This window comes from Zonotrichia leucophrys, chromosome 10 (assembly GCF_028769735.1).
Source record: "Zonotrichia leucophrys gambelii isolate GWCS_2022_RI chromosome 10, RI_Zleu_2.0, whole genome shotgun sequence".
Lineage (NCBI taxonomy): Eukaryota > Metazoa > Chordata > Aves > Passeriformes > Passerellidae > Zonotrichia > Zonotrichia leucophrys.
The window spans coordinates 5,566,528-5,579,741 of NC_088180.1; the positions used below are offsets into that span (position 1 = coordinate 5,566,528).

At 40.6% G+C, this 13,214-nt stretch overlaps 2 protein-coding genes across 8 annotated transcripts in view; one reads left to right on the plus strand and one right to left on the minus strand.

Annotated features, from left to right (window-relative positions):
- Positions 1-7,027, plus strand: part of APBA2 (amyloid beta precursor protein binding family A member 2) — an 81,183-nt gene extending 74,156 nt beyond the window's left edge. For all 4 annotated transcript variants that reach the window (XM_064722318.1, XM_064722316.1, XM_064722320.1 and 1 more), the window contains 2 exons: positions 4,138-4,278; positions 5,775-7,027. In XM_064722318.1, the coding sequence (XP_064578388.1) occupies positions 4,138-4,278; positions 5,775-5,846 (213 nt within the window). In that variant the 3' untranslated portion in view covers positions 5,847-7,027. The remainder of the gene's footprint in view (positions 1-4,137; positions 4,279-5,774) is intronic.
- A 1,080-nt stretch (positions 7,028-8,107) lies between these two features.
- Positions 8,108-13,214, minus strand: part of ENTREP2 (endosomal transmembrane epsin interactor 2) — an 84,240-nt gene continuing 79,133 nt past the window's right edge. For 3 of the 4 annotated variants that reach the window (XM_064722322.1, XM_064722321.1, XM_064722323.1), the window contains 3 exons: positions 10,340-10,414; positions 9,335-9,663; positions 8,108-8,961 (listed from right to left, as the gene is read on the minus strand). In XM_064722322.1, the coding sequence (XP_064578392.1) occupies positions 8,773-8,961; positions 9,335-9,663; positions 10,340-10,414 (593 nt within the window). In that variant the 3' untranslated portion in view covers positions 8,108-8,772. The remainder of the gene's footprint in view (positions 8,962-9,334; positions 9,664-10,339; positions 10,415-13,214) is intronic. The other variant, XM_064722324.1, reaches the window with a different exon arrangement.

A 13,214-nucleotide genomic window follows, 5' to 3' on the forward strand; every position in this document is an offset into this window, starting at 1 on the left:
CTCCACAAGTTTAAAATGTTCCTGCCTAAGATTACCTATAAAGGCACTGCTGTACCTCTGCTCCAGCTGGATGAACTCTAAGTGGTTCCTATCCCAGGATCTGGTTTCACCTGATCTCATAGAGGTTTATTGCTCACCTTAGTAAGTCTTGTATGTTCCACTGGTGCCATGACCAAACAAGGGAATACATTTATATACCTGTAAGCATCACTGCATGTGATTATCAAGTTTTCAGGAGCCCATTCACAGCTTTGGTGGGGGAGGGATCAGGGATGGGGAAATGGATCAGGCCGAGGTGGATTAGGAGCATGCCATGCCCTTACATAGACAGGCAGTCTCTGTGACAATCTATTCATCTTGTCCCTGCTAATCATCTCCTACATGATTGCAGCCTCAGTTTAGTAAATCCTGCAGTCTCTGCTTGTTTCCTGTCACAGTGTGCTCCCTCCATCTACTGGCCATTTGTCACCACACCGGCAGATCATCATTCCTTCCACTTAAATGAACAACATTCAAATGACATCAAATGTAAAGTTCACCAAAAGCAGCAAAAAAATCCTTTTCATATAGGAAAAAGAAAAAATAAAGCCTTGCAGTGCATTTCATCTATGAAAAGCCTGTTTGAATATGAAAGCCAGTGAACAAAAAGATAAGAGTAACATCTTTTGTTAGGCTGCTATGGAGACAAACCTCTGGGCCTGGAAAATCCTTTCCTCTGAAAAACTCTTTCAACATTTGAAAATGTAACTATAAAATATATCTCTCTGGTAGTTTGACACTCTACTCTTTGAAAGTACTTCTGTAATTGCCAGCAATTGCTACAAATTATGATTGGATCCAGAAGTAATATTGTTGTTCTTTGTTGGCTCAGCGTTAGCACAGCAAAGAAATAAATGGCTTGTCAGAACAGATATAATTAAATGTCTCTTTCTGGTAGGCCATTACCTCATTATCCATGCAGCTGGGATTTATTTCTGTGCCTCCCCTGACAGCAGCCTTGTAGTGGTTCCTTTTCACCCTGCCTATCTCATCTGTGCAGGATGCACAGCCATTAGAGTGGGGATGGCCCATAAACACACAGAGCAGCTGCTGCCACAGAAACCCCATCCGAGCTGGCTTTGCCTGCACAGGGTGCCAGGCAGATGCTGACACTGCAGCAGCTGAAAAAAGGATGTTGTGCACACACATAACAACTATGAGTGTTGTGTGATGGGGAGGTGAGCATTAGATGACCTGTCAGGTACCTTCTGAAAGTCATTATGCTACAGCTCTTTTAAAATTATGTTATTTAAATACAAGTGGTCCTTATGTATCACATTATTGTCTTCTAGGTTTGGTCCTTGTATATCACTTTTTTTTTCTTGATTGTGAAAAAAAAAATCTGTGAATTACCAGTTATATTCTCACTGCTGATAAAACACCACTTCTCAGTCTAAATCTCACTTTCTCTGAGAACAATCTAGCCTGTCCCTAGCCTAGCACAAGCTATCCAAAAATACAGTAAAACTTTACAGAACATCTTATTCTTTCTTCCCTGCATTTGTTTACTGTCATTTAAACTGGCAAAAAAATGTACAGGGTTTCAACCTGTAATATAAAATTGAGATGAGGAGAAATCTCATTTTAATAGGTTATGATTAAGGCATTTACACAGAATAACGTTTGTCTGGCACTATTTTATCCTAATGCTTTGCTACTCTGTGTGCAGTTGCAATAAAACTGATTGTGAAGCTACTGAAGTTTCACATCTGATGTGCTGCAGCTGGTCTAAGGCACTGCAAACCTGTCACAGCTGAGTGGATTGAACCAGTGTGGTTTGCACCTTTTTTTTCCTTCTTTCCCCTTCAGTTTACAGAGTCAATAGAATTTAGACTCTTGCTTACAAGAAGCAGATGTGTCTTGCTTTATCTAATATTATAGCTGTTGCCATGTTCAACAAATACAACAAGTTAAAGAGTCCTGGCTGAATAAAATCATATTTACTTAAAGATATTGCTCAGTTTAAACTCACCAGCTTCAGCTGTCATAGCTCCCCTGGCTGGAGACAAAACTCTTAAGGCTGCTTTGAGTCAGCCCTGGCAAATGCAGGAGTCACTAAATGTGTGCTGTAAATGCAGAATATTTTTTTCTCTGTGTGTTCTGTCTCTGGCTTAGCAGGGTCTGGGAGCCTGGGCAGAGCCACTCAGCCTCTGTCTGCTTCTCTTTCTACCTCATTAAAACACTTAATGCTCACAAAAGGAAGCTGCCTGCCTCCCCTGGAGAGGGATTCCTGAATGAGGAGACCACTTTCTATGTCTGGGGCTGTTAGAAATTAAAAACTGGCTGATGGTATTAAAAGTGCTAGAAGTGCTCTGAGAGCCAAGCAGGGAAAAGGGCTCTGGACAGATATGCAAGCCATTATCTGTTCCTTTATGCTGGTGGGGGATCACATTTCCATTTGCTCCAAAACCTTTTATTTCAGCTGTACTGCATCTCTATTTTCTTTTAGACCACAAAAAATATATTTACAGGGTTTCTTTTGGTACATGCTGCTTTTTGTCCTTTCTGATTACTGGTCCCCAGCAGCAAGGAGCAAACTTATTGTAACAGTGAGTTGAATTGAGAAGCTTTCTGTAAAAGAGATCTGTGTAGTAGAGCTTATCTTGTGAGCTGTGTGATTAGAAGGCAGACTACCTGCAAAACAATCCATTGTATGTGACTGAAATTCAAGAACAATTCTGTAAAGTGATAGAAACCAGAAATACTTTAAGGACTACAGGAGGTAACACTCAGCCCCTGGAGAGAGCATGGTGGAAGATAAATCACACCGTAGGAGGAATGTGTTGGGTTTTGAGGTTTTTTGGGGCTTTTTTATTTTTGTTTTTTTGTTTCTGAATGCTGAGAAAGGCAAAGCAAAGAATATAATATATATTTTATAAGCACAGAATAACAATATATTCTCACTCCTCATATCAAACAGTTTGAACATCAAGTGAGAAGGGATTTCTTTTTTTATTGCATTGTTATTTGTGGAGAGGAGTCTAAAGGAAGCTGTTAGTGCCATATAGGAAAATATTCCAGTCAACCACAAACAGTGTTTTACCTTCAACACGTTCCAGACTGGCCATCTCCCCCCATCCTGTGCTTCTGAATTAGATAACAAACTCACTGGGGCACAAGCCCATCTTACCATACTTGTATTTAGCTCTGAACAAACGACCAGATCACAGCAAATAATGATTCTTGGCATATCATTCTAACCATTGCCAGTAATTGCAGAAACAGGCATTAGCTGATGCTCCAGCACTCATTTCTTTTCCTCCAAGAACTGGTTTTTCTCAGTCAACAAAAGGTAAATCCCAATGCTGATAAAGTCTGCTTAGTTCCAGAGGTTGGGGCTGTACATTATCTGCCTTGTGTGATTCATGGACTTAGTAATTTGAAATAATTTGCCAGCAATTTCTATCTAATGCACAGCAGTCTGGCCTGCCAGGGTGGGTCCCCTTGCAGCATAGATACTGTTGCTAAGGAGGAAACACTCTCAACTCCACACCAGATTGAGATTTCTCTTTCTGCCTGCACTCTATGCATGTTGCAACCTCAAAATACTTTAGGTAGCAATGTCTGCTGGGACTGTGTCTGCTGAATGTAGAATTATTTTTCTTGTAGAATTATTACCCTGTTGTAGGGGTCATAACATTCAGAATTGTGCCACGCTCTTTACTGGAACCTCAGCTGCCAGTTAAAGAAGAATGGCTGAACTTGGCTCCTCTATCCTGAGCTCCCTGTGGCAGCAGCACCGAGCAGTGCAGAGGGAAGCCGAGACCCTGGAGGGCAGAGCTCCCTCCTCGCCTGCAGGGGCACAGGAGGTGCATAAATCTCTCTCCTTCTGTCTCCACGTTTGTGTGGCTACAACTTGTATCACTGTGGAAGGTATCTTTATGTTCCCAATTGGAGACTAAAAATGAAAATTATAACAGGCAGAAATCTCAGAAAAAAACCTCCCTCTAACAAACCCTAAAGTAACATTTAAAAACTCATTGATTAATACTTTCAACAAGCATCTTCTGGAATCCTGACAGTGACACCACTCATTAAATCCCAGCGAGAGCCACATGGTATTTCTAAACCTCAGTAACCATTGCTTTCTCCTGGCAGATTTGCAGCCTGATGCGAGGTGGGATAGCAGAGAGGGGCGGCGTGAGAGTGGGACACCGGATCATCGAGATCAACGGGCAGAGCGTGGTGGCCACGGCCCATGAGAAGATAGTGCAAGCACTGTCCAACTCAGTGGGAGAGGTAAGGGAACAAAGCCTTTAGCAAGGAAGTAAAAGAGTTGAAAAAATGTATGTTTCAGTGGAAAAGTGTGTCAACACAGCAATAAATTCACCAATTCAGTAAATTAGGTTTGGCACTAATAAGAAACAATTAACAGTTGGGGTTTTTTTAACAACTAATGATGCACATTCACTGCATTTTTCCATTCATTTTTAAGAATTCCTGAATTTCTATACCTTCAACCTACTGTCTGAATTAAATCAAGTGATTAAAGGAAGAAATCACTCAGGGATGTTGGCTGTGAAGATGTCTCTTATCACTACAGCATCTGCCATAGAAATGAATTACTAGGTCTGAAAGATGCAAACCAATATACATTTTAATAATTTAATCTCCAACTTACCTTGGAAGTAAGTTAAGTCACCTCTCTCCAGTACTTCTAGCGAGATCAGCAATGAATAAGCAAGATTGTCCAGTTTTTCAAAATCCCTCTTGAATTTAATGGTAGTCTAAGTACAGAACCCTGGCCAGATCTCCAACTAGTTCCTCTGACAAAAATCAGAGACAGCTGGTGTCCTCCTGGGAAATGATACCTGACAAATCATAATAGAGTATGTGCTCCTTGTCAGGAGCAAAGCTGTAGATTCCAACAGCCCCTCCATGGTCCCCCTTCACTGTGTAACTTCTCACCTAACATAGGAAAACAGCATGAAACTTTTCTTCTTTACAGCCTGAAGAGAAGATACCAAGGCAGCTGGTCAGGGTCTGTGTTATCAGTCAGTAAAGTTTCCCTTTCTTCTTCTTGTGCTGTCCAATAAGTCCAGTTCTGGTGGAGACCTGATTACCTGAGCCTTGGGCTCTGTCAGTCTGTGAAATCCTCTGGCACTGGGGACTGGAGCCCCAGGACTCCTTGAGGAAGGAATTGAAGTACATTAGTGTCATGGTTGGACATTAGCCATAGGAGAAACTGTTCCACCAAACTCTTGATTGGCATTTGAACACCAGGTGCCAAAGTCCAAGTTCTGTGTTCAGAAGATCATATTGTAATTAGGTGAAAATATGAAATGACATTCCCACAGAGAGGAAGATAGAATACAAATCTATCCATTAAGTTCCATTAATATCAGAACAGCAGAATGAATTTTCAGAGAGGTTTGTGCTACTTATTATTTAAGGCCTGTAAACTTTACTGTAATTGGAGCAAGGTATATCAACAAAAAGTGTTTAGGTGGCTTTTAAAACTATATGATGTCACATCATGTAATTGTCATTAATAAATTAAAAAACAAAACAAAACCAAACAAAAAACCCCAAACCACATGGAAAAAAAAAAAAAAAGCAAAGACAGCAAACCAGCATCCTAAAACCAGAGAACTTTGAACTAGAAACTCTAGGAAAAAGATCTATAGAAGCCAGGACAAAAAATGCACTTTGACCACAGGGAGAAACAGATGGGGCCTTCTGGATTATTTTAAACTAGTACTAGCTCTATTAATGTCTGTATAATCAATTGACAGATTCACATGAAGACTATGCCAGCTGCCATGTTCAGGCTCCTAACAGGTCAAGAGACCCCCCTGTACATCTAACATCTTCCATCCAAGCTGAAGCTGTCATAACTGAAGAGAATTTTGTATTTTGTATGAATGAAAGGCCTGGAAGCTGACCTGAGGACTCCAGAACAAGGAACAGACAGGTGTCTCTGCCTTTTCTCTCCTTCCTTTCTATTTCTTTGACAAAAAGTGTTGAGAAGGATGGTCAAGGACAATAATCACAGACAAAAATCTTTGTAAACATTTAAGTATTTTGAACATCTTCTAAACTCTTTTCTCATAGAACTTAAAACATATTTATTTGTAACCTTTATGTGGAGTGATGTATGTCTGTCTTGTTTGATAACACAGTGAATGTGAATATTTGATGAATGAGACTGCAGGAGATGGCAGAGAGAAGCAATTAGAGGAAGTTCTGGCTGCCTCAAGTTAAAAAAATCCCAGTCCCATAAAGTGGTCCAATACTGATGACTTTGCATAATTTTAAATCTGGTGCTGAATTGATGGTATTTCAGTGGAAAGGAATGTGTGCAGTTCAAACTTTTAGACTCTACTGTAAAGAAAACCACTGTAGTACTTGGTATTGTTATGACAAGTGTAACCTGTTTGGCAAGGTGTGAACATAAACATGTAACAAGTGTTTCATATGCTAAATAAAGAATAATTGCCACAAGATTAAAATCAAAATATTTATTTAGATACATATTTATTTTTAATGCTTGTGATTTTTATGATTTAACAGAGTTGTTTCATGGATAACTTATTGCACAGGTTGTGTAATGTATGTGTTGGGCTGGGGTTTTTTTTTCTTTAATTTTTGCATATTACCTTTTTGTTCATAATAGCTCAAAATGGGAAAGCCATGCTTACCTGTTTCTGTCTTTTATAAAGCATTCTTATTCCTAAGGCAATGTGTTCTGAATGTAAATTGTTTTGACAAATAACCTAGCACCATCAGCAGTATTAGAATGTGTGTAGATAAAAAACCTAGTAGTAAAGTTGTATTCCTTATGACATAAATGTTAATTGGTGTAACTTTGTCTATTTTTTTTTCTTTTGGCCAAGGCCTTGAAGAAAATACACTGTGACTTAAGAAGCCTTACCATGCAGTAACTAAAGAGCTTTAGATGACTGTACTTCAAGGAGTAGTGTGTTGCATGCAACTGACCTTAGGAAAGAATTAACCTATCACTAATAAATCTGAAATAAGAAAGGAAGCTTGCTTATTTTGTTTGTTGTGTAACTTTACATAGTAAAAAAATTGCAAGTAGAAGATCATTTAATTCTTCATCTAAGTGCAGTTGCAAAGGTCACAGATTTTTTTTTAAAAGGAAATATTCTCTTGAATTAGGAATTTGTGTATCATTATGATCTTGAGAGTAGAAGCTTTCAATTAGCATACCTTGTTGCCACTGGATGTCACTGTAACTTCACATCAATACAGAAGCATGCTATAATTAAAATACATTAAAATGGATGAATCTGTAAAACTTAAACTACCAATCTTCAGCTACATTCCTTTGTGACCTTTTCACAGGATGTCTGCCCAGCTCAGAGTGACACAAATGAAACCAGTATATGATTAAACCTCAAATGGAAACTAAGGCTACTGACAAGCACTGCTGCAAAAAAATTAAAATCCCGAAACATCAACCTGTGGTAGGTTCTTTATGAGAACCTTCTCTTTAAGGCCTTTCCAATTTCCTCTGAAAGAGCCAGGATGAAGCTTGCACTGGAAGATGTTGCTGGCAGACCTGTGTTTATGCTGGTAATGAAATCAGTGTCAATATTTACTTTTTGATATTTTTTAAAAGATCAATGTTAAATAAATCATAAACACAGCAGAACCACAATAATATGTTTTAGTAATAAAATTGTCAAAACTATGAATTAGAGTTACAATTCTTTTTGAAAATACTCAAGGCTCTGCTAGATAAAAATTCTTCTAACTTCCAATCAGTTGCTGTTGGTAAAAAGTTTGTGAAAAATGCAGAATTTCAGTCTTCTTCCCTAATGCATCTTTTGGTCACACTCTGCAGAGGATTTACCATCAATTCTTGGTCACACACTACTGCAGGACTGAAGTGGTGCACATTCAGAACAGAGCAGGAATAAACCACACTGCAGCAAGTGCTGCAGCTTAAAAGGGCAGCCCTGGGAGGGGGGAGCAGATTCAACTGGACAGATCAGTTAGTCTGGAATGACAGACACTGCAGGAATGGATTAGAAGCAGCACTGTGTACGTGTGTATAAATCACCTTTATGTTTGTATCCAAATCAGTGTTGAAAAGGCAAAGTCCAGAAATACTTTTTTATTAAAACACTGACGATAGTTAAAACACTTTGAGGTACATTAAATAAATACAACTTTTAAGTTGTACAGCCAGTCTCTGGTGGGTTTGCAATGGTTTTCAAGAAATGCTGGGCAGCATCAGTAGCATTTCTGTAAGTACAGTGAAATAAATGCATTTCTGGTTGGGAAAACACTTGTTATATCTTCACTAATAAATCGATTAAAAGTTTGCAAAAATCAAGGCTGAAATTTACATTCAGAAAAACAGCCGTTCTCATCCTGCTGTGGGGAAAAAAGTGGAATTCCAAAGGAAGACACTTTTTCCTAATCATCCACTAGCTCTGTTTGTCCCAGTCCTGGTTTCTTCCACAGCTCCCAGCTGCCATGACATACCTGCTGACCCTCTCAGAGGAGAGGACGGTTTCCCGGGGCACTCGGATCACAGGATGGTTGCCTGGCACACCCCGATCACAGGATGGTTTCCCGGGGCACCCCGGTCTCAGGATGGTTCCCCAGCACACCCCGGTCACAGGAGGGTTCCCCAGCACACCCCGATCACAGGATGGTTGCCCAGGCACCCCGGTCACAGGAGGGTTCCCCAGCACACCCCGGTCACAGGATGGTTGCCCAGGCACCCCGGTCACAGGAGGGTTCCCCGGCACACCCCGGTCACAGGATGGTTTCCCGGCACACCCCGATGAGGCTGTGCGGCCGCTCCCGCTCCAGGGCGCGGCTGAGCGGGGTCCGGCTGCGCGCCGGGGCCGCGGCGGAGCTCAGGGCGCCGCAGCTCCGCAGGTGCAGATCCCCCTGCAGCCGCTTCCTGCAGCCGCCCGCGCCCTGCCGGGAGCTCGTCATCACCTGCGGGAAAGGCAGGAGGGGAGGAGGAAAGAATGGGGAAAACGGGGTAAGGAAAGGCTGAATAATATTTCATTTAAGCTAACACTGAAACTCTTCCAAAGGAGGTTCAGCCCACCAGAACCACTCCTGCTTCTGTCCTTGCAGCTGGTCAGGGCTCAGGACTGGGCACCTGGAAAGCACAGCCAGGCTCTCTGTCTGAACTGCAGCGTAAAATGTATTGCTGCCGAATAAATAGAAATTCTTTCTTACTAATGGCATGTAACTATAAAAGAGCTTCTGTAGGAATTGTCTGAAGAACTTAAACTGCAAAAACATTTATATAAGGCATTTGTCTATGGAAACTGGACACACCTTTAGAACATCAGTGGCCTACCTGGTCTATGATATTGGCACTGAAGATGGCTTCTTCCATGTGTCTCTCATCAGATTTAATGACTGACCGTATGCTGTTCACTACGTGACGCACTTCTGGAGGGAGATTACAGTTTGAATGTTCCAAAAATTTTGCCACTAAAATTTTTGTGTCTTTATAGGCCTTAAGGTCCACTAAGGAGCGTGGCCGCTCTTTCGAGACGGTGTGAAAAGCCTTTGGCTTTAGGTGCAGATCAATTTTCCTTGTATCCCTCTGTTTTCCAGTTGGTAGAAAACTGCTCAAAGAATGCTGGCAAGCAGAGGCAGCCATATGAGAACCAGAGACAGGAACTAAAAAAGGGGGGGAAGAATATCTTTAAAGTAATAGTTTAAAAAAAGAAAAAAGAAAAAAAGGCAAAACAAATATTGTCACAAAGTTTCTACTTTGTCATAAAATGTCTGTTTTTTTTGAAGAGTAGCAAAAACATGCAATCAAGGAAACATTACAAAATGGGTAATTTTAACCAGGAGTAACTAGGAGTAATCAGGAGTAAGACCTTCCCATGGCCAAGGAGCAGTGCCTTGAGGATGAGTGCGTGGGAAATTAAAGAACTTCACAAACCAGACATTTTTGTGTCCACCTTCAAGGACTTCAACTGACATTAATGCTAAGGAAACCCACCAGCTACTCTGTGTTGCATGCAACTCATACTCTTTTAGGCCCAGCCCCTCACCCCAGCTTTAAGGCTAAAGTTCTGCCTATTTCTAGGCCTTGGAAATTATATGCAAGAGAGATTAGTGAGAAACAGAGAAAGCAAAAATGCTGATCTAAACCAGAGGACCGAATTCAAAACGTTTACTTTCATTCAAGGCAGGTTCCATCAGCATTGTACACCATACATTTATGCTGTTACCTGGCTTTTCTGCCCGAGATTTTTCAAAGCTCATTTCTCTCTCAGAAGCTTTTCATTATTTTTAAAAGAAAAAAAAGGAGACCCATCCTGTGCTTTAGAAAACCAATTCTCACCTGTTTCTCCTGTAGCTGGAGATAATCCTGCATCTTGGCACTGCCTGCACACAGAAGTCCAGGCACAATTATCACCTTCAACCAAAGGCAGACAGAAAGAGCAAAGTCAACCCCTGCTGTCCTCCCCAAAGCAAGGAAAAATACACTGGAACATTTTATTATCTCCTTTACAGAATGAAACTACTCAAAGGAAATCCTGCTTTCAAGATGTCCATTCATAAAGAGAGGCTACTACACCCAGAGATGCCTTATGAGTTGTTACACAGATACAAAGAGGAAGACAGAGTTCATGTTTTATGGTTTCCTCTGTAATCCTAAATATTTCATCTTTAAGTGCTGAAACTATGGCAAGCTCCCTATAGAGGCAGACCTCAGACCTTTTCTGTATTTCCTGGGTGGACAGAGTTTATATTGGAAAATGGGAAAAATGAGAAAGATTAATCCTTCTAATTTCTACAAAACCAGCATTTTTATTCAATATTTCTCCTCCTTTTAAAAATATATTATCATTATTTTCAGTACAAATGTAACACACCATTGTTTAAATGAATGGGTAGATGAGCAGGGTGGTACCTGATGAGCCAATCAATAACAAGTGGTTATGAGGCATCCAAAACAGCTTTGGATGCCATCTAATGACAGTTTCTGGGATTCCAGCATGAGGATCAATGATGATGAGATCACACTGTACAGTAACTACCACCTGCAGTTTTTTCATTTCTGACAAGATGGAATAAACCCTCACATTTGGTTGTTAATCTGTTTCCAAGACTGAAAATGGTTTTGAACTTCAAGGTAGCTTAGGAGAGGTTTTCTTCCATATCTCCAGGGACAGTTTATAATGAAAAGCTGGCATAATCCTCTCTGGTAGAGTGAATAATTAAATGAAGGAAACAAATGTAAGATGCTAAAAACATAGCAAATCTGTAAGAAATTAAGAGAGACAGCTTCTATTCTGTCTTTAATTTGTTCTATTATGCTTAAGTACTGTAGCACATGAATCATGGCATGGTTATTAAGAGGAGACACTTCAGAGGTTGTGTCTTCCCATCCATTACTAAACAGTTTAATGTACTTGCAGCAAGTCAAAACTACACCACTGGACATGACCCTGAATTATCTGGAACACAAACACTACAATAATCACTCAGGCACTTAACTGGTACAGCCACATGGTCTATCACAGCTGATTATAAATGAAGTTTATTGTAATAAACATCTGTGCTAGGAGTTGATTTTGTCTGACTTTGCCATGACAAACTTTACAGGGAAAAGGCAGAAAAAATGTGCAAACTATTCACTTTTAAGTAATTTCTTTTACAAAGGAACTATGTCTGACAGTGGTATGTGAACTCACCATTTTTATGTTTTTCAGGGAGTACACAGTGAGTACAAAATCAAGTATTAAACTAAACCTTAATTTATAATTTCTCCACTAGGAATGACAGGTATTTAAAAAACCCCAAGTTTACTTAAAAGGGTTTAGTGGGAGAATTATTTGACTATACCATATAGACACCCCATCAGGTCAAGATGTGCCTGAAGGAAATGAATTCTGTTTTAGGGCCTGGAAGACTGGTTCCATTAGATCTCACTGCTGTTGTGTCACTGTCCTGTTGTACATATGCACCATCCCCATGTCAAATAATTTCTGTTCCAAACTATGGGCAGTGCAATCACAGTGCAATTCAAAATCCATTTCACAGAAATCTACACAGTAAATGTCAAGGTTGTGCTTCCAAACCTCTTCACGTTGGCTTGGAGGTGAGGCAGAAAATAAATTAGTAATTTTTTCTTATAGTAGAAAGGCAGTGTCTTAAGAAAAACCCAAGCCCCAGCTACAATCTGATCACTGTATTTTCCTTTTCGAGAACATGGCCAAAGCTCCTCCAGCCTCAGTTCTCCAAAATCCACAGTTATTAGTATTAACAATGTGTAGTTACAGATCTGTCTTTCATAAAGTCACATCCACTTGACCAGTTCTTTTACTCCAGGACAATTTTTAAAAGTAGGTGTATGTTACTGAAAAAACCCAAAGCACTTTTTCTTGTGTGTTGGTTGAGGGAGCTCAGTTGGTTCCCTTTATCTTTGCCTGTTATTCAATCCTGTAGGTGTATTTGAAAAGCCTGCAGTGAATATCAACAGTCAGTCATGAAAAATCCAGATCAAATGCCTTTTGAAACTTACAAAGACTGTAAAGAGCTTCAGCTGTTTGTCACAGTTTAGGAAAAATACGCTTCAGGGCAGCTACAAACAGCCAGAATGTGTTACTAGAATTGGGCTCCTTCTAAACCACCTATGATTTCCAAATCAGGTTCAATGAAAAGTAGAGGAAGGGGACGCAATGTAAACCTTCACAGAGTAAAATATTTCAAACTAGTTTGCCAAACAGGTGTATGAAGAAATACATCTAGGCTTAACCAGAGTCTCAAGTCAATCCTTCCCTGAAGGATTTCATAGGAAATGTCTCTGTAGGTGCAAAGTAGGTCCCTCCGAGTCCCTGCTCTTGCCCCCCCTCCCCTGGGTGTCAGCATCTCTGGAACTTTCTCTGCCTCTTCACACCAGTCTTTGCTCAGCCCAGTTAATCTCAGTAAAGCCCAACTGGTGTCCCTCCATGCCACTTTTGCAGAAGAGAAGATAAATGTATTTAGGACACATTAAGAAGGAAAGGAGGGCATCTGTCCCACCAGGTGTCCAGAGGCAGCTGGAGCACGGGGGCACGGCTGCCCACGGCCAACACTGCTCCATGAGCATATGGAGCACAGCTCTGGAACCCTGCAGAGCCCCGTCCAGAAGAGAAAGGGTTTGTTCTTCTTGACTTTCACACAGCAGAAAGGATTCAGAAATTCCTACTTACAGTCTGCTTACTGGCAGC